Source organism: Pelophylax lessonae, assembly GCF_965119305.1.
Source record: "Pelophylax lessonae genome assembly, chromosome: 7".
Lineage (NCBI taxonomy): Eukaryota > Metazoa > Chordata > Amphibia > Anura > Ranidae > Pelophylax > Pelophylax lessonae.
In genome coordinates, this window is record NC_138774.1 from 41,181,148 (window position 1) to 41,197,982 (window position 16,835).

At 46.7% G+C, this 16,835-nt stretch overlaps 1 protein-coding gene across 1 annotated transcript in view; it reads left to right on the forward strand.

Annotated features, from left to right (window-relative positions):
• The window catches only part of LOC309559449 (class I histocompatibility antigen, F10 alpha chain-like), a 56,681-nt gene that overhangs the window by 26,311 nt on the left and 13,535 nt on the right, over nucleotides 1-16,835 (forward strand). Inside the window, exons 5-6 of the mRNA XM_082262716.1 lie at nucleotides 8,294-8,392; nucleotides 12,083-12,115. Of these exons, the coding sequence (XP_082118842.1) occupies nucleotides 8,294-8,392; nucleotides 12,083-12,115 (132 nt within the window). The remainder of the gene's footprint in view (nucleotides 1-8,293; nucleotides 8,393-12,082; nucleotides 12,116-16,835) is intronic.

Sequence of the window (16,835 nt, forward strand, 5' to 3'; positions counted from 1 at the left end):
ACCTGGAAGAGGGGGAAAGAGTGCAACTGAAAAGTTTTTTTCTTTTTCCATTTGACATCAATTTTCTATGGAATTCTAATATTAAAATATAAGAACATTTTATCTCCACACACAGCAGTCCCACTCCTTTCCCAGTACTACTTGCAGAAATAGACATTTTCTATCCTTGAGTGCACTAACTCATACCAACCAATCAGAATCCATCTTATATTAGTGTGACTTTAGAAAAATATATTTTGATTGGTTGCTATGAGTTACTGCACTTGAATCAAAACTGTAGTCCTTTTCTTAAAAGTGCAAATTGAAAGTTTTTATATTGCAGATAAGATGTGGTGTCTATGTGGTGTCTTGATGACACCAAGCTTTGCAGTGGAATAACTTCCTTACAGGATGTCTCCAACTTACAAACTGACCTCAATGTACTGTTTTATTGGGCAACTATGTGGCAAATGAGGTTTAATGTTGATAAATGTAAAGTTATGCACTTGGGGGATAAGAATATTCATGCATCATACATACTGGGGGGGGGGGGGGGGTAGAACTGGGGGAATCCATAGCGGAGTAGGATCTGGGTGTTCTGGTAGATCATAAGCTTAATAATAGCATGCAAAGCCAAGCTGCGGTTTCCAACGCAAGCAGAGTCCTTTCTTGTATTAACAGAGGCATGGACTCCAGAGAGAGAGAGATATAATTTTTCCCCTGTACAAATCATTAGTAAGACCTCATCTGGAATATGCAGTTCAGTTTTGAGCACCAGTTCTTAAAAAGGATATCGGGGAACTGGAGAAAGTGCAGAGAAGGGCAACCAAACTGATAAGAGGCATGGAGGAGCTCAGCTATGAGGAAAGATTAGAGGAACTGAATTTATTCTCTCTTGAGAAGAGGAAATTAAGGGGGATATGATCAACATGTATAAATGCATAAGGGGTCCATATAGTGAATTTGGTGTTGAGTTATTCACTTTAAGGTCATCCCAGAGGACAAGGGGGCACTCTTTACGTCTAGAGGAAAAGAGATTTCATCTCCAAATATGGAAAGGATTCTTCACCGTAAGAGCTGTGAAAATGTGGATCACCAGCTGCCAGCTCAGTAAATTGCTTTAAAAAAGGCCTGGATTCTTTCCTGGGTGTACATATTATAACTGGGTTCTAATATTTATAGGTAAGGTTGATCCAGGGAATATCCAATTGCCTCTCGGGGGATCAGGAAGGAATTTTGTTCCCCTGCTGTAGGTTTTTCACTCTCTGGATCAACTGCGGATGTGGGATTGTGTATATGGGATTGTAAGGTTGTGTTTTCATTTTTGTTTTTTATTGGTTGAACTAGATGAAATTGTGTCTTTTTTTTTCAACCTGACTAACTATGTATTAAAAAAAATGTCATGTGGATGTCTTAAGCATTCACACATGCATAAGAAATGATCACAGTATTGTTTGAAATATAATTATCTCCTATGATCATCAGCTCCATCTATTGGCCATATTGTGGTATTTATCAGAAATGGCTCAATAACAAAAAATATGCATTATGTCCACTAGATGGAGCTGATGATCTTAGGAGATAATTCTATTACAAACAATACAGCAATCATTCCTTGAACCTGTGTGAATGCTTAAGACATCCGCACAGCAATTTATTTCATACATAGACTCCATAGTGTGTCTCTTCTGTATAAAAGTTTCTTACCTTCCTGTTTTCTCTTACGTCCTCCGACAGTCGCCGCCCACTCCCAAGTCTTCACCAATCGGTATTGACCTTTGCTCCGCAAGAGTAGCTAGGCACAAGATTTGCTAATAACAAAAGCTTTTAGCATAGACACACCCCTAGGGGCTGTCCCCTTAGTCAATACCTCCCTGCACCAGCATTCCCAACTCAGTTTGATCTTGCCTAGCTTAGGAGTAGCAGGCTTTCCTATGCTGGGGCTTCAGTCTCAGCCTTCTACCCTTTTTTTGATTTTATTTCAAGTATTTCTCTTTTCTTTACTAGCTGTTATTTTGTCAGCTTTAGTTAGGGATCTTCGGATGAAGATGTTCATGCGGAGCTGGGTCTCGGACTGGCCGCCCTGGATCCCAGGGCTGAGGGCCAAATGGATCCCCAGCCTGCCATCGAGCGTTCAGCTATGGTTCGCCCTGGCGCCATGAACGACCCATCCCTGCTCGCTGCAGGAATGCTGCCTGTAAGGTGGCTACCTCACTGGACGCCATTCTGCGGTCTCGTGCTGCGGTCCACTGCGTCCTGGCTGCGGCACTCCCTGTCATCATGATAGTGGTTTGTCACCTGGAGACGGCTCCCCACGCCATCCTGTACGGTAAGCACCTTCTGTGTGGGGACCATCTGTGTGGGTGTCAGTCTGTGGCTGTGTGTACCCCCATGTCTGTGTAAAGTGCGGGCTCCCTGACAGATCCCTGTATGGGTTAGCATGCCTTATTGGGATTGGGGGGAGGGGGCCCTCCCGCTCCTTTGTGAGTTCTCTCTGGGGCGGAATGGGTGCAGACACGCTGCAGCGGCGGCCGCTGTTGCGGCCCGCCATCTTTTTGCAAACTGCTGTGGGCGGCTCTGTCCCTGTACAGCGCTGTGCTTTGGCGCCAATCGGCGCCATTTTGGCGAGGCGCGCTCGTTCTCGAGCACATGTCGGCGCTATTTTCTTGTAGCCTCTATCCCTCAGCCGAGCAGCCATTTTGCCGGAGCCTCATAGGTTATATAAGTCAGCCGGTTATTGCATCACTTCCTCTCTCTCTGGAACAGCGATCGGTGGCAACAGCCTGTTTGTGCTCTCTCCAGGTTTTTCCTTCATTGTCCTGTCATTCCTTGCTCAGTGTTCTTTGTCCCTGCGGGGTCGGTGCATACAGTAGTGTAGGGTGGGCTGTGCTCGCCGTAGTGTTAAAGGGCCAGTACCCTTTTTTCCTCTCATTGCTGTTGGGCATGGATTCTCAGGATAGCAAGTTTCCCCCCGCCCTGGTGGGGGACCAGGGGGCTGCTGCACCCCCCGATGGGGCTGATCTGGCCACTGTAGTGGCATCCTTAGTTTCTCAGATGCATGTGCTGATGGCTGAACGATCTGCAAAGAGGGCCAGGTTATCCATTTCCTCTGATTCAGAGGGCGATGTGGCTGCTATGGCTGGCGTGCCCTTCTCAGGGTCTCGCTCATCTCTGGACCTTGTGGGGTCTGAAGCGGAGGTGGAGGGGGTTGATACTTCTCCCCCTGGCTCGCCTGAAGAGCTTGTGCTCATGGGTGAGCTGATTGCCTCCATTAAGGATACGCTGCACCTGGAGGATGAGCCCACTCCTCCTGCTAGGGTGTCCTCTTTTGGGACGCAAAGAACCCGCAAATCGGCGCAGGTTTTTCCCTGCCCTGCAGAATTTCATCATACTGTTAATGAGCAGTGGCGCAATTTAAAGAAGCCCTTTACAGCGCCAAATAAGTTTAAACTGCTTTATCCATTTGCGCCTTCCACCGACTAGCATTGGTGTGTGGCACCCCAGGTGGATCACGCTGTAGCCGTTTTAAACAAAGCTACCCTGGTTCCTTCTGAGGATACCCCGGTTTTCCGGGATCCTACGGATAGGAGGATGGAGTCTCTTGCCCGTCATGCCTATATGGTTGCTGGCTCTATGCTAAAACCTATCTTTGCTTCGGTTATGGCGGCCCAGGCGGTTGCCGATTGGACGAAGGTACTCAGGCACACCCTGGTAGCTGATTCGGCTCCGTCGACCACGCTGGCTATGGTGGATCAAATCCATCAGGGAGTCATGTACTTGTGTGATGCGGCCTTGAATTTAGCTCCTTTGGCTGCACGCCTGTCCAGTGTGGCAGTGCTAAACCGTCGTCTGATATGGCTGAAAAGTTGGTCGGCCGACCAATCTTCTCGCAAGACGTTGGCAGATTTTCCCTACGTGGGATCTCGCCTTTTCGGCGAGGCTTTGGATACTCTGGTGAAAGGAGTTACGGGGGGCAAGAGTACTCTCTTACCCCAGAATCCCAAGCACAAATCCTTCCGTGGCAAACGGAACTCCTCGTTTAGGCCCTCTCAGGGGTCCTTTTGTGCCTTTTGGTCGCAATCCAAGGGCAAGCCCTTCAAAGGCCAAGGCTCCCCGAAGAAGCCATGGCCGGGTAAGCAAAAATCCGGCCAAGCCGGTTCGGCAACCCATGCCAATTCCGCCTGAAGGGACGCCCTCACCCGCTTCTGTGGTGGGGGGACGTTTGCGCGGTTTCCTCCAACCTTGGCTGATCCGCATTCAGGACAGATGGGTTCAGGAAATCGTTCGATCGGGTTACAAGATCGAATTTCTTTCTCGGCCGGCGGACAGATTTTTTCCCTCAAATCTTCAGCTGTCTCCGGAGCGCTTGCAGGATCTGCACCTAGCGGTGCGGGACCTGCGGGCCCAGGGAGTGGTGGTTCCGGTGCCTCGTCGGGACAGATTTCGGGGGTTTTACTCCAATCTGTTCACTGTGCCCAGAAAGGAGGGCAAGGTGCGTCCGATTCTGGACTTAAAAGCTCTGAACCACTTTGTGCGGTTTAGCAAGTTCCGCATGGAATCCCTGCGCTCAGTGGTGGCTGCCCTGAGTCCGGGGGAGTTCATGGCCTCCATCGATTTGAAGGATGCGTATCTGCACATCCCCATTTTCGAGGGTCACCAAAGGTACCTTCGATTCGCCATTGCGGAGGACCACTACCAGTTCATCGCGTTACCTTTCGGTCTCGCTTCGGCTCCGCGGGTTTTTACCAAGGTGTTGGCGCCGGTTCTGGCCCTGTTACGAGCACGGGGCATTGCTGTCTTGGGGTATCTGGACGATCTCCTGATAAGGTCGAATGCCAGCCAGAGCCTGGTGACCGACCTGTCCACCAAGGTGCAGTCACTACAAGAGTTCGGGTGGACCATAAACATCCCGAAGTCGACTCTGTGTCCTTCGGTTCGCCTTCCCTATCTGGGGATGATTCTGGACTCTGTTCAAGCGAAGGTTTTCCTGCCGGAGGACAAGCTCCGGACACTTCAGGACGAGGTCAGGTCCCTCAGGGACAACCAACACTCATCTCTCCGGACATGCATGAGATGTCTGGGATTAATGGTCTCGGCCTTCGAGGCGATCCCCTTTGCCCAGTTTCACACGCGGGATCTCCAGGCGGAGATTCTTGCCAAGTGGGACGGGTGACCGCAGTCCCTGGATCTGCGGATTTCATTGGGTCACCACGCCAGAAGGAGTCTTCTGTGGTGGCTCCAGTCCCCGGCGGTGTCGGGGGGGCAAGTCTTTTCGTCCATTGTTATGGACGGTGGTCACCACGGATGCCAGCCTGTCGGGCTGGGGTGGTGTCCTGGGCGTTCTGTCCGCTCAGGGAACTTGGTCGGAGGAGGAATCCTCCCTTCCGATCAACATTCTGGAATTGAGGGCAATAAGGCTTTGCCTTCTGCGCTGGACGGAACGGCTTGGGGGCCGTCCAGTTCGGGTTCAGACAGACAATGCCACCGCGGTGGCTTACATCAACCATCAAGGGGGCACCAGGAGTGCCCGGGCGGCTCGGGAAGTGGCCGACATTCTGTCTTGGGCCGAGACGCACGTCCCGGCGATATCGGCAGTTCACATTTCGGGGGTGGAAAACTGGCAGGCGGACTATTTGAGTCGCCAGACCCTGGACCAGGGGGAATGGTCCCTTCACCCGGATGTCTTTCAGATGTTGTGCGTGAAGTGGGGTTCGCCAGATGTGGACCTGTTCGCGTCTCGTCTAAACAACAAGGTGGAAAGGTTCGTGGCAAGGACGCGCAATCCTCGGGCAGACGCCTCGGACGCGTTGGTGGCGTCCTGGCATCAGTATCGTCTGATGTATGCCTTTCCACCGATTCAGCTGCTGTCCAGGCTCCTTCGCAGGTTGGCCTCGGAACCGCATACGTGATTCTGGTGGCACCCGACTGGCCTCGCTGGTCTTGGTACGCAGACCTCGTCAATCTGGCAGTCGACACTCCGTGGCGCCTGCCGCTTCGGGAAGACCTTCTGTCTCAAGGGCCGATATTCCATCCTGCTTTACAGTCGCTGGCTTTAACGGCCTGGCTGTTGAAAGCCAGGTCCTGAAGGACAGGGGTCTCTCCCCTGAGGTCATTCCCACTTTGATCAAGGCTAGAAAAGCCTCTTCGGGGAAGATTTACTACCGTACTTGGAAAGCATACTTTGCCTGGTGTGAGTCCAGGGGGTATTCCCCTCGCTCATACTCGGTGTCGAGAGTGTTGGCTTTCCTCCAAACTGGAGTGGACCAGCGTTTGGCGCTGACCACGATTAAGGGCCAGATTTCTGCGCTGGCCGTTCTTTTTCAGCGCCCTGTGGCGTCAAATTCGTTGATTCGCACCTTTGTTCAAGGGGTGCGCCATTTGGCCCCTCCTCGGAGGGAGCCTTTGCCTCCGTGGGACTTGAACCTAGTTCTGTCCGTGTTGCAACATGTTCCCTTTGAAAAGATCAGGGAAATCTCGTTGCCTCTGTTGTCCAAAAAGGTGGCCTTTTTGGTGGCGATCACTTCGGCTCGCAGGGTGTCGGAGCTGGCGGCCTTGTCCTGCAGCTCTCCCTACTTGGTACTTCACAAGGATAAGGTGGTCTTGCGACCTAGCCTGTCCTTTCTGCCAAAAGTGATCTCAGATTTTCACCTTAATGAAGAAATTGTCTTGCCTTCGCTCTCACGCGAAGCCAAAACATCCTAAGGAGGTTGCCTTACATTCCTTGGATGTTGTCAGGGCGATCAGGGTTTACCTGTCATCCACTGAATCTTTTCGTAAGTTGGATTCCCTCTTTGTCCTTCCTGAGGGACCTCGGAAGGGCATGGCGGCGTCAGCTGCGACAATCGCCAAATGAATCAGACAAATCATTGAGCAGGCCTATGCTTTGAAGGGGAAGGTTCCACCTTTCCCTGTGAAGGCGCACTCTACCAGATCCTTGAGTACGTCTTGGGCTTTCCGGCATCAGGCTTCTGTGGCCCAGGTGTGTAAGGCGGCGACTTGGTCGTCCGTTCACACCTTCTCAAAGTTTTATAAGGTGGATGTTCAGGCATCGGCCGATGCCTCCTTTGGCTGTAAAGTTCTCAGTGCGGCAGTGCCTTAGGGACCCTTGTTTTTGGGTCCTTGGCTGTTGGGGTGTTTTACCCCTGGGTTACTTGTTTTTCCTGGGTTGTTGCTCCTGTTGAGCACGTTTTTCGGTTGCCCAGTTGGTTCTCTTACTGTGGTAAGGTTCCTTTCTCTGATGTGGGTACTGCGTTGCTTGTTATGCGGCTGCGTCTCCCACCCCTCAGGTCTACACTGCTTTGGGACGTCCCATTGGTGAAGACTTGGGAGTGGGCGGCGACTGTCGGACGTAAGAGAAAACGGAATTTTTGTAAAATCTTACCGTAAAATTCCTTTCTCTGAGTCCTCCGACAGTCGCCGCCCCTCTTTTGGGGTTTTTGTGTACTCTTACTGCTATGCTACCAAACTGAGTTGGGAATGCTGGTGCAGGGAGGTAATGACTAAGGGGACAGCCCCTAGGGGTGTGTCTATGCTAAAAGCTTTTGTTATTAACAAATCTTGTGCCTAGCTACTCCTGCGGAGCAAAGGTCAATACCCATTGGTGAAGACTTGGGAGTGGGCGGCGACTGTCGGAGGACTCAGAGAAAGGAATTTTACGGTAAGATTTTACAAAAATTCAGTTTTCTCTTATGTGTGTACACTCCGTCTATACACATCACACAGCGCTGTATAGGAGGGTATTGGGAAATTTCTGTCTTTTCTTCACTCATTTCATGACAGCTTCAGTTTTCTATATTTTTAATAAACTTGAATTGAAACCCCCCATAATAATTCAGCCTGTAATTTGTATTTATTAGTTTCTTAACCCAGTTTTACATTTTACATACAGTTTTATATAGTGCAGGAATAATTCATTTTAAGGCGGCCAACACTTTTCATAATTTTGAAAAATCAATAATTTATATCGGGGGTTGCCAAACTTTCTAAATATAGTGCCAGTTTACTGTCTATCAGACTTTAGGGGGGCCAGACTGTGGCCATTAGGAGTAAAAATTGACCTGGCATCAGTGAGAGTAAACAGTGCACCTTTGGTATTAGGGAGAGGAATATAGCCCTGCCATTGGAAGGAATAGTGCCCCATCATTGGTATTAGTGGGAGGAATTGTGCCCCATTGTTGGTGTCAGTGGGAGGAAAAGTGCCCCAAGGGCCAGATAAAGGCAAGCAAGGGGCCACAGATTGGAGACCACTGATTTATATACAAGAATCCCAAATCTCTATAATATCTCATCTTCTCTTTATATTTATCTCTGTCAGATCCACCAGGCAATGGCCTCTCACTCGGAGTGATCATTGGAGCTGTTATTGGAATCCTTGTTCTTCTTGCTGTAATTATCGCAGTTGTTGTTTGGATAAGTAAGTATAAGGATTAGTGAATAATCATTTTTATCTGCTAACTCACAATAGATTTTATTTATTTTTTAACAGGTAAACTTTTTATTTAGTTTCATAATAACATACAATATACTCTCAGCATTCACCATACAGTTAGTACTTTCCAGATTAATTAGAATTGAAATTCCATTACATCGTTCAATCAAACAGTCTTACTTTGAAAGACAAGGATCCCATACATATCACAATAAGTGCCAAGGGGTGTAGCCTCATTTTTCATATCATCTCCCCTAACATGTGTACATTTTATATAAAGAACCATTCATACCTTAAAGTAGTTGTAAACCCCAGTCATGGAATTTGAGCAAAGCACATACATCTGCAGTGTTTACTTATCTCTTTCCAAAGCTCTAAGTGTCATTTCTCTCTGGTGCTTTGTTCCTCTGAGCATGAGTCACTTCTGACAAGTGTTCCTGACACATGAGATACATTTGTGATGGGAGAGCTCAGCAGACGGCTTGTCTATTCAGAACACATCTCTGTTGTGTGGAGGGGGGTGTGTCTCTTTCCTCCAATCAGCTCTCACACACTGTAACTGCAGCCTCTCCGCCCCCTCCTCTGTGCTGCTGACAGATGAAGAAAGATTTTTAAAACCATCTGCCTTTTTTCTAATGTGTACTGCTCTGTATAGGTCATGTCAAAGAGGATACAAATGAGGGTAAATAAGACACAGGGTATAGAGGGGATAAAGACAAAATGGAAATATAAGGAGGGGGAGATTTTATTTACTGCTATGCAGTATGTAGGATTTACTCATTGGGAGTTATTTACAAAAACTGGAGAGTGCAAAATCTGGTGCAGCTATGCATAGAATCCAATCAGCTTCCACTTTTTACCGCCAAAGCTTAATTGAAGAAGCTGAAGTTAGAAGCTGATTGGATTTGGTTATTATGCACAGCTGCACCAGATTCTGGGTGCAGCAATTTTAGTAAATCCCACATTGGCTGTCAGTCTGTAATATGCTTTATACAGTTTGTGTGTAAATTCAGGACTTGTGGCTGCCCATAGACATGAGATGACAAAAGGGAGATCTGGCTGGTTTTAAGATACGATTGTATGTATGTATGTGGACAATTAGTGACAGTTTCAACTGAGAAGCCTCAGCGGGTACAGCAAACCTGATGTTCGCTGTCACCCGCCGGTTGCTTGGCACAGAGGCAGAACGGCAGTCTGCCAATGTAAACAAGGCAGATAACCGTTCTGTCAGTAGGGAAGGCATGGACATGGATCCATGTCTTCCCCTAGTAAAAGCACCTCCCACACAGTACACAAACACTGGCTAGTAGGCACACAGTTAACCTTTTGTTCGCCCCTGATGTTAACACCTTTCCAGCCCATGTCATTAGTACAGTGACAGTGCATATTTTTAGCACTGATCACTGTATTAGAGTCACTGGTTCCCAAAAAAGTGCCAGTCAGTGTCTAATTTGTCCACCGCAATATTGCAGTCCCGCTATAAATTGCCGATCACCGCCATTACTAGTAAACAATAAACAGAAATTCCATAAATATATCCCATAGTTTGTAGACGCAAATCAATCAATATACACTTATTGGGATTTTTTTACTGTAAACAACATGTAGCAGAATACATATTGGCCTAAAATGATGAAGAAATTATATTTTTTTAGTGGATATGTTTTGTAGCAGAAAGTATAAATTATATATATTTTTTTCCAAAATTGTCTGCCTTTTTTTGTTTATAGCGCAAAAAAAAAAAAAAAAAGCTCTATTTGTGGGGAAAAAGGACAGGAATTTTATTTGGGTACAGCGTCGCATGATTTCACCATTGTTAAGGTATCACAGCGCCGTATCTCAAAAAATGTCCTGGTCATGAAGGGGGTAAATCTTCCAGAGCTGAAGTGATTAATTTAATAAGCTGTTAGAAGCTGATTGGCTACCATTTACAGCTGCACTAAATTATGCATTTTCCGGGTTTAGTAAATCACCCCCTAAGCTGGCTGTATTTTATTAGGTTACTGAAGCACTAAGCAGTAAAGCAAGGATAAGGATGTCACTCCTGGGGATGTCAGTAATTGAAGCTCCCATATCCCATCCTGAAATGTTCCCATTAAATCCAGGAACCAGTAACTATTTTTTGAAGTAAACCTCATTAAATTGGTCCTTAGTTTATAGTACAGGATCCTTTAGGTCTTTGCACCATTTGAATATCATTAGAGCTCCTGAGTCTCCTAAGACTTGTAGCACCCTGTCACAGCAGATTCTGTAGTCATGCCCCGCCCACTGCCTTCCCATCCCATGCCTTCTTATTGGCCAGTGAGGCAGCTAATAAAATTGGTGGCCAACACAAAGGCATGAGAGATAGGAAAAAGAAAGCCAGAATGTGACTATGAAAGCTTCATTAAGGCCAGGTTCACACTTAATACGGATCCGGCTCACAGCAGGGGTCCGGTGCGTCCCTGTTCTCCAATTCAGGAATGAATCAGGCCTGAATTTTTGCCTGAATTCAGACCTGAAATGGAGCCAAAGACACACAGGACTCCTGTGCAATCCGCTCCGCAGCCGCCCTGGAGATGTGAGAATCGGCTCCATTGGGAGTCAGGCACACTCTCCTGTCATGTGAATTGGATGTGAGGAAACCTTCTTTCAATTCACACCAGTGTGATCCCAGCCTTACTGGTTATATAAGGCCTTCTATATACTTGGGGCCAGCAGGCAGTAATACCAGGCTGTTAAGCAGTGGTTTTACCACTCCTTGGCCGCCCCTTTATTATAACACAATGGCTGGAGGGGGGTGTACACATGCGGCAGCCACAGTGCTTTGTATCATGGGCATAGCAAAACAACATCCCTCCTCACAACAGATTGAAGGTAATGACACAACCCTGCAGCTCTGATTCTATATCTGAGATCTGAAGGTCCAGCATTGGAGTGTCAAAACTATAGCGATAGCTGTACTCCCAGTGCTCAGTATAAACTGTATATTGTAAATAAAAGAGAGAAGTCCATGAGGTGGCATTCACCTTGTTGGACTCGGCCCCTTAATAAGCCAGCAGCTTTTTAAAACTGCTGAAATCCCTGAATTTCTTCAGTAAACAAACCTGAGGACACGTGTCTTCCTCTGCAACAAGAGAAAACAGCCAGAAAATGAAGCCACTTTTTTGGAGCATTACTTAATCCACTCCTGGGATTTCTGCAGTTATGTCCAAAGCATTACAATTATTAAGGCTCTTTTCACACTTGTGCGATTTGTCCTGCGACTTGGGACTGCAATATCACATGACAAGTCGTTCTCCATGATTTCCAATGAGTACCGTACATATCTGTGCGACTTCAAGTCACAACGACTTCAAAGTAGTCCCTGCACTACTTTGGTCTGACTTTGATGCGTGTTGAGGTCCAAAGACATTGCTTTAAGTCCAGTCAAAAGCGTGGCAAAATTGCACAACTTTTAGGTCGCAAAAGTGTGAAAGAGGCCTAAAGCCCAACCATCATATAGCAGAGCAAAGCAGGAAGTAGAGCCTGAATATCTAATGGACACATATGGCTGCCCCCATGTACAAAATTAACACAGCAATGATAATTGTGCTTTTCAACTATTGTATATTGTCTGGTAGAAATTATTTAAAATGCATTTTATGGGTTGCAGTTCTATTTTTTGGTTCCTAACTCCATGTCTTCATATTTCAGAGAAGAACAAGGCTGGCTACAAAAGCACCAACAGTGAGTAATGTTTGCTGTATTCCTCTGTGTAGTATTTTATATTATTATGATTTGTAGAATGTAATCTTTATATAGAATTTTATAAGGATCCTCTAAGCCTGATACACAATTTATTCCAGGCCGCAATGAAAACCTCCTCATTATTGTTGTTAGTGATTTCCATACACTCTAATGTCACACAAAGTACAGAAAGAAGGGAAAAGACAATAGATCCTGTGTGCTGTACTGTATGACTAAGAAAATAAGTTTTTCTTCCTGTAAAATCAGTTTCTGGGAGTACAGTACCGGACACAGGCCCCTCCCCCTGTTCTTCTCATATCCCTATTGCTTGCTACAAAACTGAGGCCAGCTGGTAGTGGGCGGGGTTATATAGGGGATCCAATAACAATCCCCTGCACTTAAGTGTCATAGTCCAACAGGAAAAGTCTCTTATAGTAGATATGGATAATCCCCTTGGAGCCTTGCTGCCCTCTAGGACTGGGGTTGTCCTCAGAGACTCTGTGGTAATAGATAATAACAGAGGGTGCACTGGCCTAGTGTATTATCCAACCCCATTTATATTAACAGTAAGACCAAATAAATATCTACTCACACACATATGTGGTTAAAACACCCATCAGGCTACTGATCATGGCTCCACTCTCCCAGGCTGGCCAAAGACTCGCTCTCTGAGGGGACCTCACCGGGGTCCCTGCTGGCTTTCGCATTTCAAAGCGATGTCCTCCTTCATCAGAGCCAAAAACCTGGTTTTGGCTCTGATGAAGGACATACCTTCGAAACGCATCGGGGCTGCTCTATGCAAAACTACTGCACAGAGCAGGTAAGAATACCGTGTGGTGTTTTTTAAAAATGGAAAAAAGACTTTAATATCACTTTAAACAAAAAAAAAAAAAAACACATGCGCTGTTAGAAATAAATATATTTGAGAAATTATGATTATTATTATTATTATTATACAGGATTTATATAGCGCCAACAGTTTGCGCAGCGCTTTACAATATGAGGGAAGAAAATACAGTTACAATACAATTCAATACCGGAGGAATTAGAGGGCTCTGCTCGTTAGAGCTTACAATCTAGAAATAATTTCAATCCTGCTCCTTCAAATTTTCTCATCACTGCAGTTGAAAACAAACATTGATTTTTTCCTTACTAACAATTAGAAAATCAAATGAACATTCTTGAAATGAAACATTTTTAATGATTGGTCTACTATTGTATACCCAGCACCAGTTCAAAATCCTGTTTCATCATTGCATGTGTGTTTATTTTTGTTGGATTATTTTGTGGATGAGTAGCCAGGGGTAATATGTATTCCTTACTCATTCACATAGGGGAAGGGCTGGATTTCTGGGGCCCTCTTTTACATAGGGTTTCCCTTTTAAATTTCATTTTTAGGTATTGTACACTATTTTTTTAGAGACCACACACCGCTCCAGGTGAAAATGCCTTCAAAAATCCTCACAGTAACAGCACAGGTGCAGGGTTCAGGCTCAATGTGCAAGCCATGTAGAACAAAAAAGTATGTCTGGACAGCCGCACTCCAATGCAAATAGTTATAAATGCGTTTCACATTACTAACAGTGCTTAATCAAAGCTGTGATTCAGCACTGTTAGTTTGAAACGCGTCAGCTCTCTTTGATCCGTACCTTCTGTATGCTGTGGTATTATTATCCTCTTTTCAATAAATATTTGTATTGGAGCGCAACTGTCCAGACATACTTTTTTGTTCTATACAATTTTTTTGTTTTGCCTGGGTCCCCCTTCAAATCTATATGATATCCTTATCAAGGACAATGATCTGCTCTTGGATTTTTGGGGATCCCTGTGCCATTTCTTACCAAGAAAAGCTGGCAGGGGAATGTCATTTTGGAGCAAATGTTTTCTTTTTTATAAAACCTGATGTTTGCTTATGTATATAAGACATCTTCCACACATAATATTTAACTCTTTCACTGCCACTGACATATGGCATACATTGGCCCCAGCGGGGGTTTTATCCCACCCAGAATGTGTGTGTGTAAATCCAACATGTCAACTGTCGGCTGTCAAGTGGAAGATGGAAGTGATCGGGTAGCTTTTCAGCTGCCCAATCACTTATACGAATCCTGGCAACAGTCAACCCCCTCGCATATGTCCCTGCCAGGTTTGCTAGATTTTCCACACTCCCATTGGTGGACCTGGGACTGCCCCCCCCCCCCCCCGCGCTGATTTTTTAACCCCCATCCCCACATACACGCACATAATATAAACACACGCATCGAGTGCGCCTATGCATGAAAATGTCAACTGCACTACACATTCTATATAATGCCATCTATGATGGAGTGAGAGCAATAATTCTAGGCCCAATATTCACAGTTCACTCTCAACTGAAGACCTGTAGGAGCTTTTAGGGCATCAACTATAGAAAAATTCAGGGTACCAAAGTTTGTTGCCATTTCAGGGGTGCACACAATATTATGACTTGGCATGTCTGATATCTATTTACTTGATCCAACCTCATATTTGAAATTTTATCAAAACATTAACTCTCAAATTAACTTTAGTATAAGTTTTATTGAAATTTTGTGATTAATAAACTGTTGCGTTAATATGATGTGTCATAAAAAAATTAAACTTCCAATATTTTATTCTCTAGGGTCGCTGCTTTCAGAAAATATATAATGTTTTGAGGGTTTTAAGTTATCTTCAAGTCTGAAATGGTTTTTCAAAGATGTTAAAAAAAAAAATGCAAAAATGACTCTGGCACTGAAAGTGTTAAAGAATTTTATATTCTAAATGTTTAGAGCTCCCCGAGGAACACTGTGTGTGTGTGTGTGTGTGTGTGTGTGTGTGTGTGTGTGTGTGTGTGATTTTTATTAGGTTTTTAGAGACAAAAGTAATAAAATGTTACAGGGCATTACATACAGATAGCAGAAACTTCCAAGATTGCATGGCAAGGAAGCTTGGTAAATTATATAAGCAAGACATTGCACATTCACGTAAATTAGCCATAGTTGCCATGTGCATGGTCATGGAGATTCAAGAACCAGATGCGCCCGGCGATCATTCTGTCAGTTGTCGCCTGGGCGCTCCGGAAGGACACGGGCCACCCCTACACCAGACCGCAAAAACTACACAGGGTCCAGGGGCAGGAAGGTGGGCACCTGCAGCATTGATTACGGAGGGGTGTAGCCAGTGGTGGGATTCAAAAATTTTAGTAACCAGTTCCGACTTTCCCAGCAGAATGACCAGCGTGCCCCCTTTAAATGCACAGAAACCAGCGTGCCCCCTTTCAATGCACAGTGACCAGCGTGCCCCCTTTCAATGCACATTGCCCCCAATGATTGCAGAGTGCCAGCCACAGCATTGTCCTCAATGATTGCTGAGTGCCAGCCACAGCATTGCCCCCAATGACTGCAGAGTGCCAGCCACAACATTGCCCCCAATGATTGCAGAGTGCCAGAACAGAGCATTGCCCCCAATGATTGCAGAGTGCCAGCCACAGCATTGCCCCTAATGATTGCAGAATGCCAGCCACAGCATTGCCCCCAATGATTGCAGAGTGCCAGAACACAGCATTGCCCCCAATGATTGCAGAGTGCCAGCCACAGCATTGCCCCTAGTGATTGCAGAGTGCCAGAACACAGCATTGCCCCCAATGATTGCAGAGTGCCAGCCACAGCATTGCCCCCAATGACTGCAGAGTGCCAGCCACAGCATTGCCCCCAATGACTGCAGAGTGCCAGCCACAGCATTGCCCCTTATGATTGCAGAGTGCCAGCCACAGCATTGCCCACAATGACTGCAGAGTGCCAGCCACAGCATTGCCCCCAATGATTGCAGAGTGCCAGAACACAGCATTGCCCCCAATGATTGCAGAGTGCCAGCCACAGCATTGCCCCTAATGATTGCAGAGTGCCAGCCACAGCATTGCCCCAATGACTGCAGAGTGCCAGCCACAGCATTGCCCCCAATGATTGCAGAGTGCCAGCCACAGCATTGCCCCTAATGATTGCAGAGTGCCAGCCACAGCATTGCCCCCAATGACTGCAGAGTGCCAGCCACAGCATTGCCCCCAATGATTGCAGAGTGCCAGAACACAACATTTCCCTCAATGATTGCAGAATGCCAGAACACAGCATTGCCCCCAATGATTGCAGAGTGCCAGCCACAGCATTGCCCCTAATGATTGCAGAGTGCCAGCCACAGCATTGCCCCCAATGATTGCAGAGTGCCAGCCACACATTGCCCCCAATGATTGCAGAGTGCCAGCCACACATTGCCCCCAATGATTGCAGAGTGCCAGCCACAGCATTGCCCCCAATGATTGCAGAGTGCCAGCCACACATTGCCCCCAATGATTGCAGAGTGCCAGCCACACATTGCCCCCAATGATTGCAGAGTGCCAGCCACACATTGCCCCCAATGATTGCAGAGTGCCAGCCACAGCATTGCCCCCAATGATTGCAGAGTGCCAGCCACAGCATTGCCCCCAATGACTGCAGAGTGCCAGCCACAGCATTGCCCCTAATGATTGCAGAGTGCCAGAACACAGCATTGCCCCCAATGATTGCAGAGTGCCAGCCCCACATTGCCCCCAATTGCAGAGTGCCAGCCACAGCATTGCCCCCAATGATTGCAGAGTGCCAGCCACACATTCCCCCCAATGATTGCAGAGTGCCAGCCACAGCATTGCCCCCAATGATTGCAGAGTGCCAGCCACACATTGCCCCCA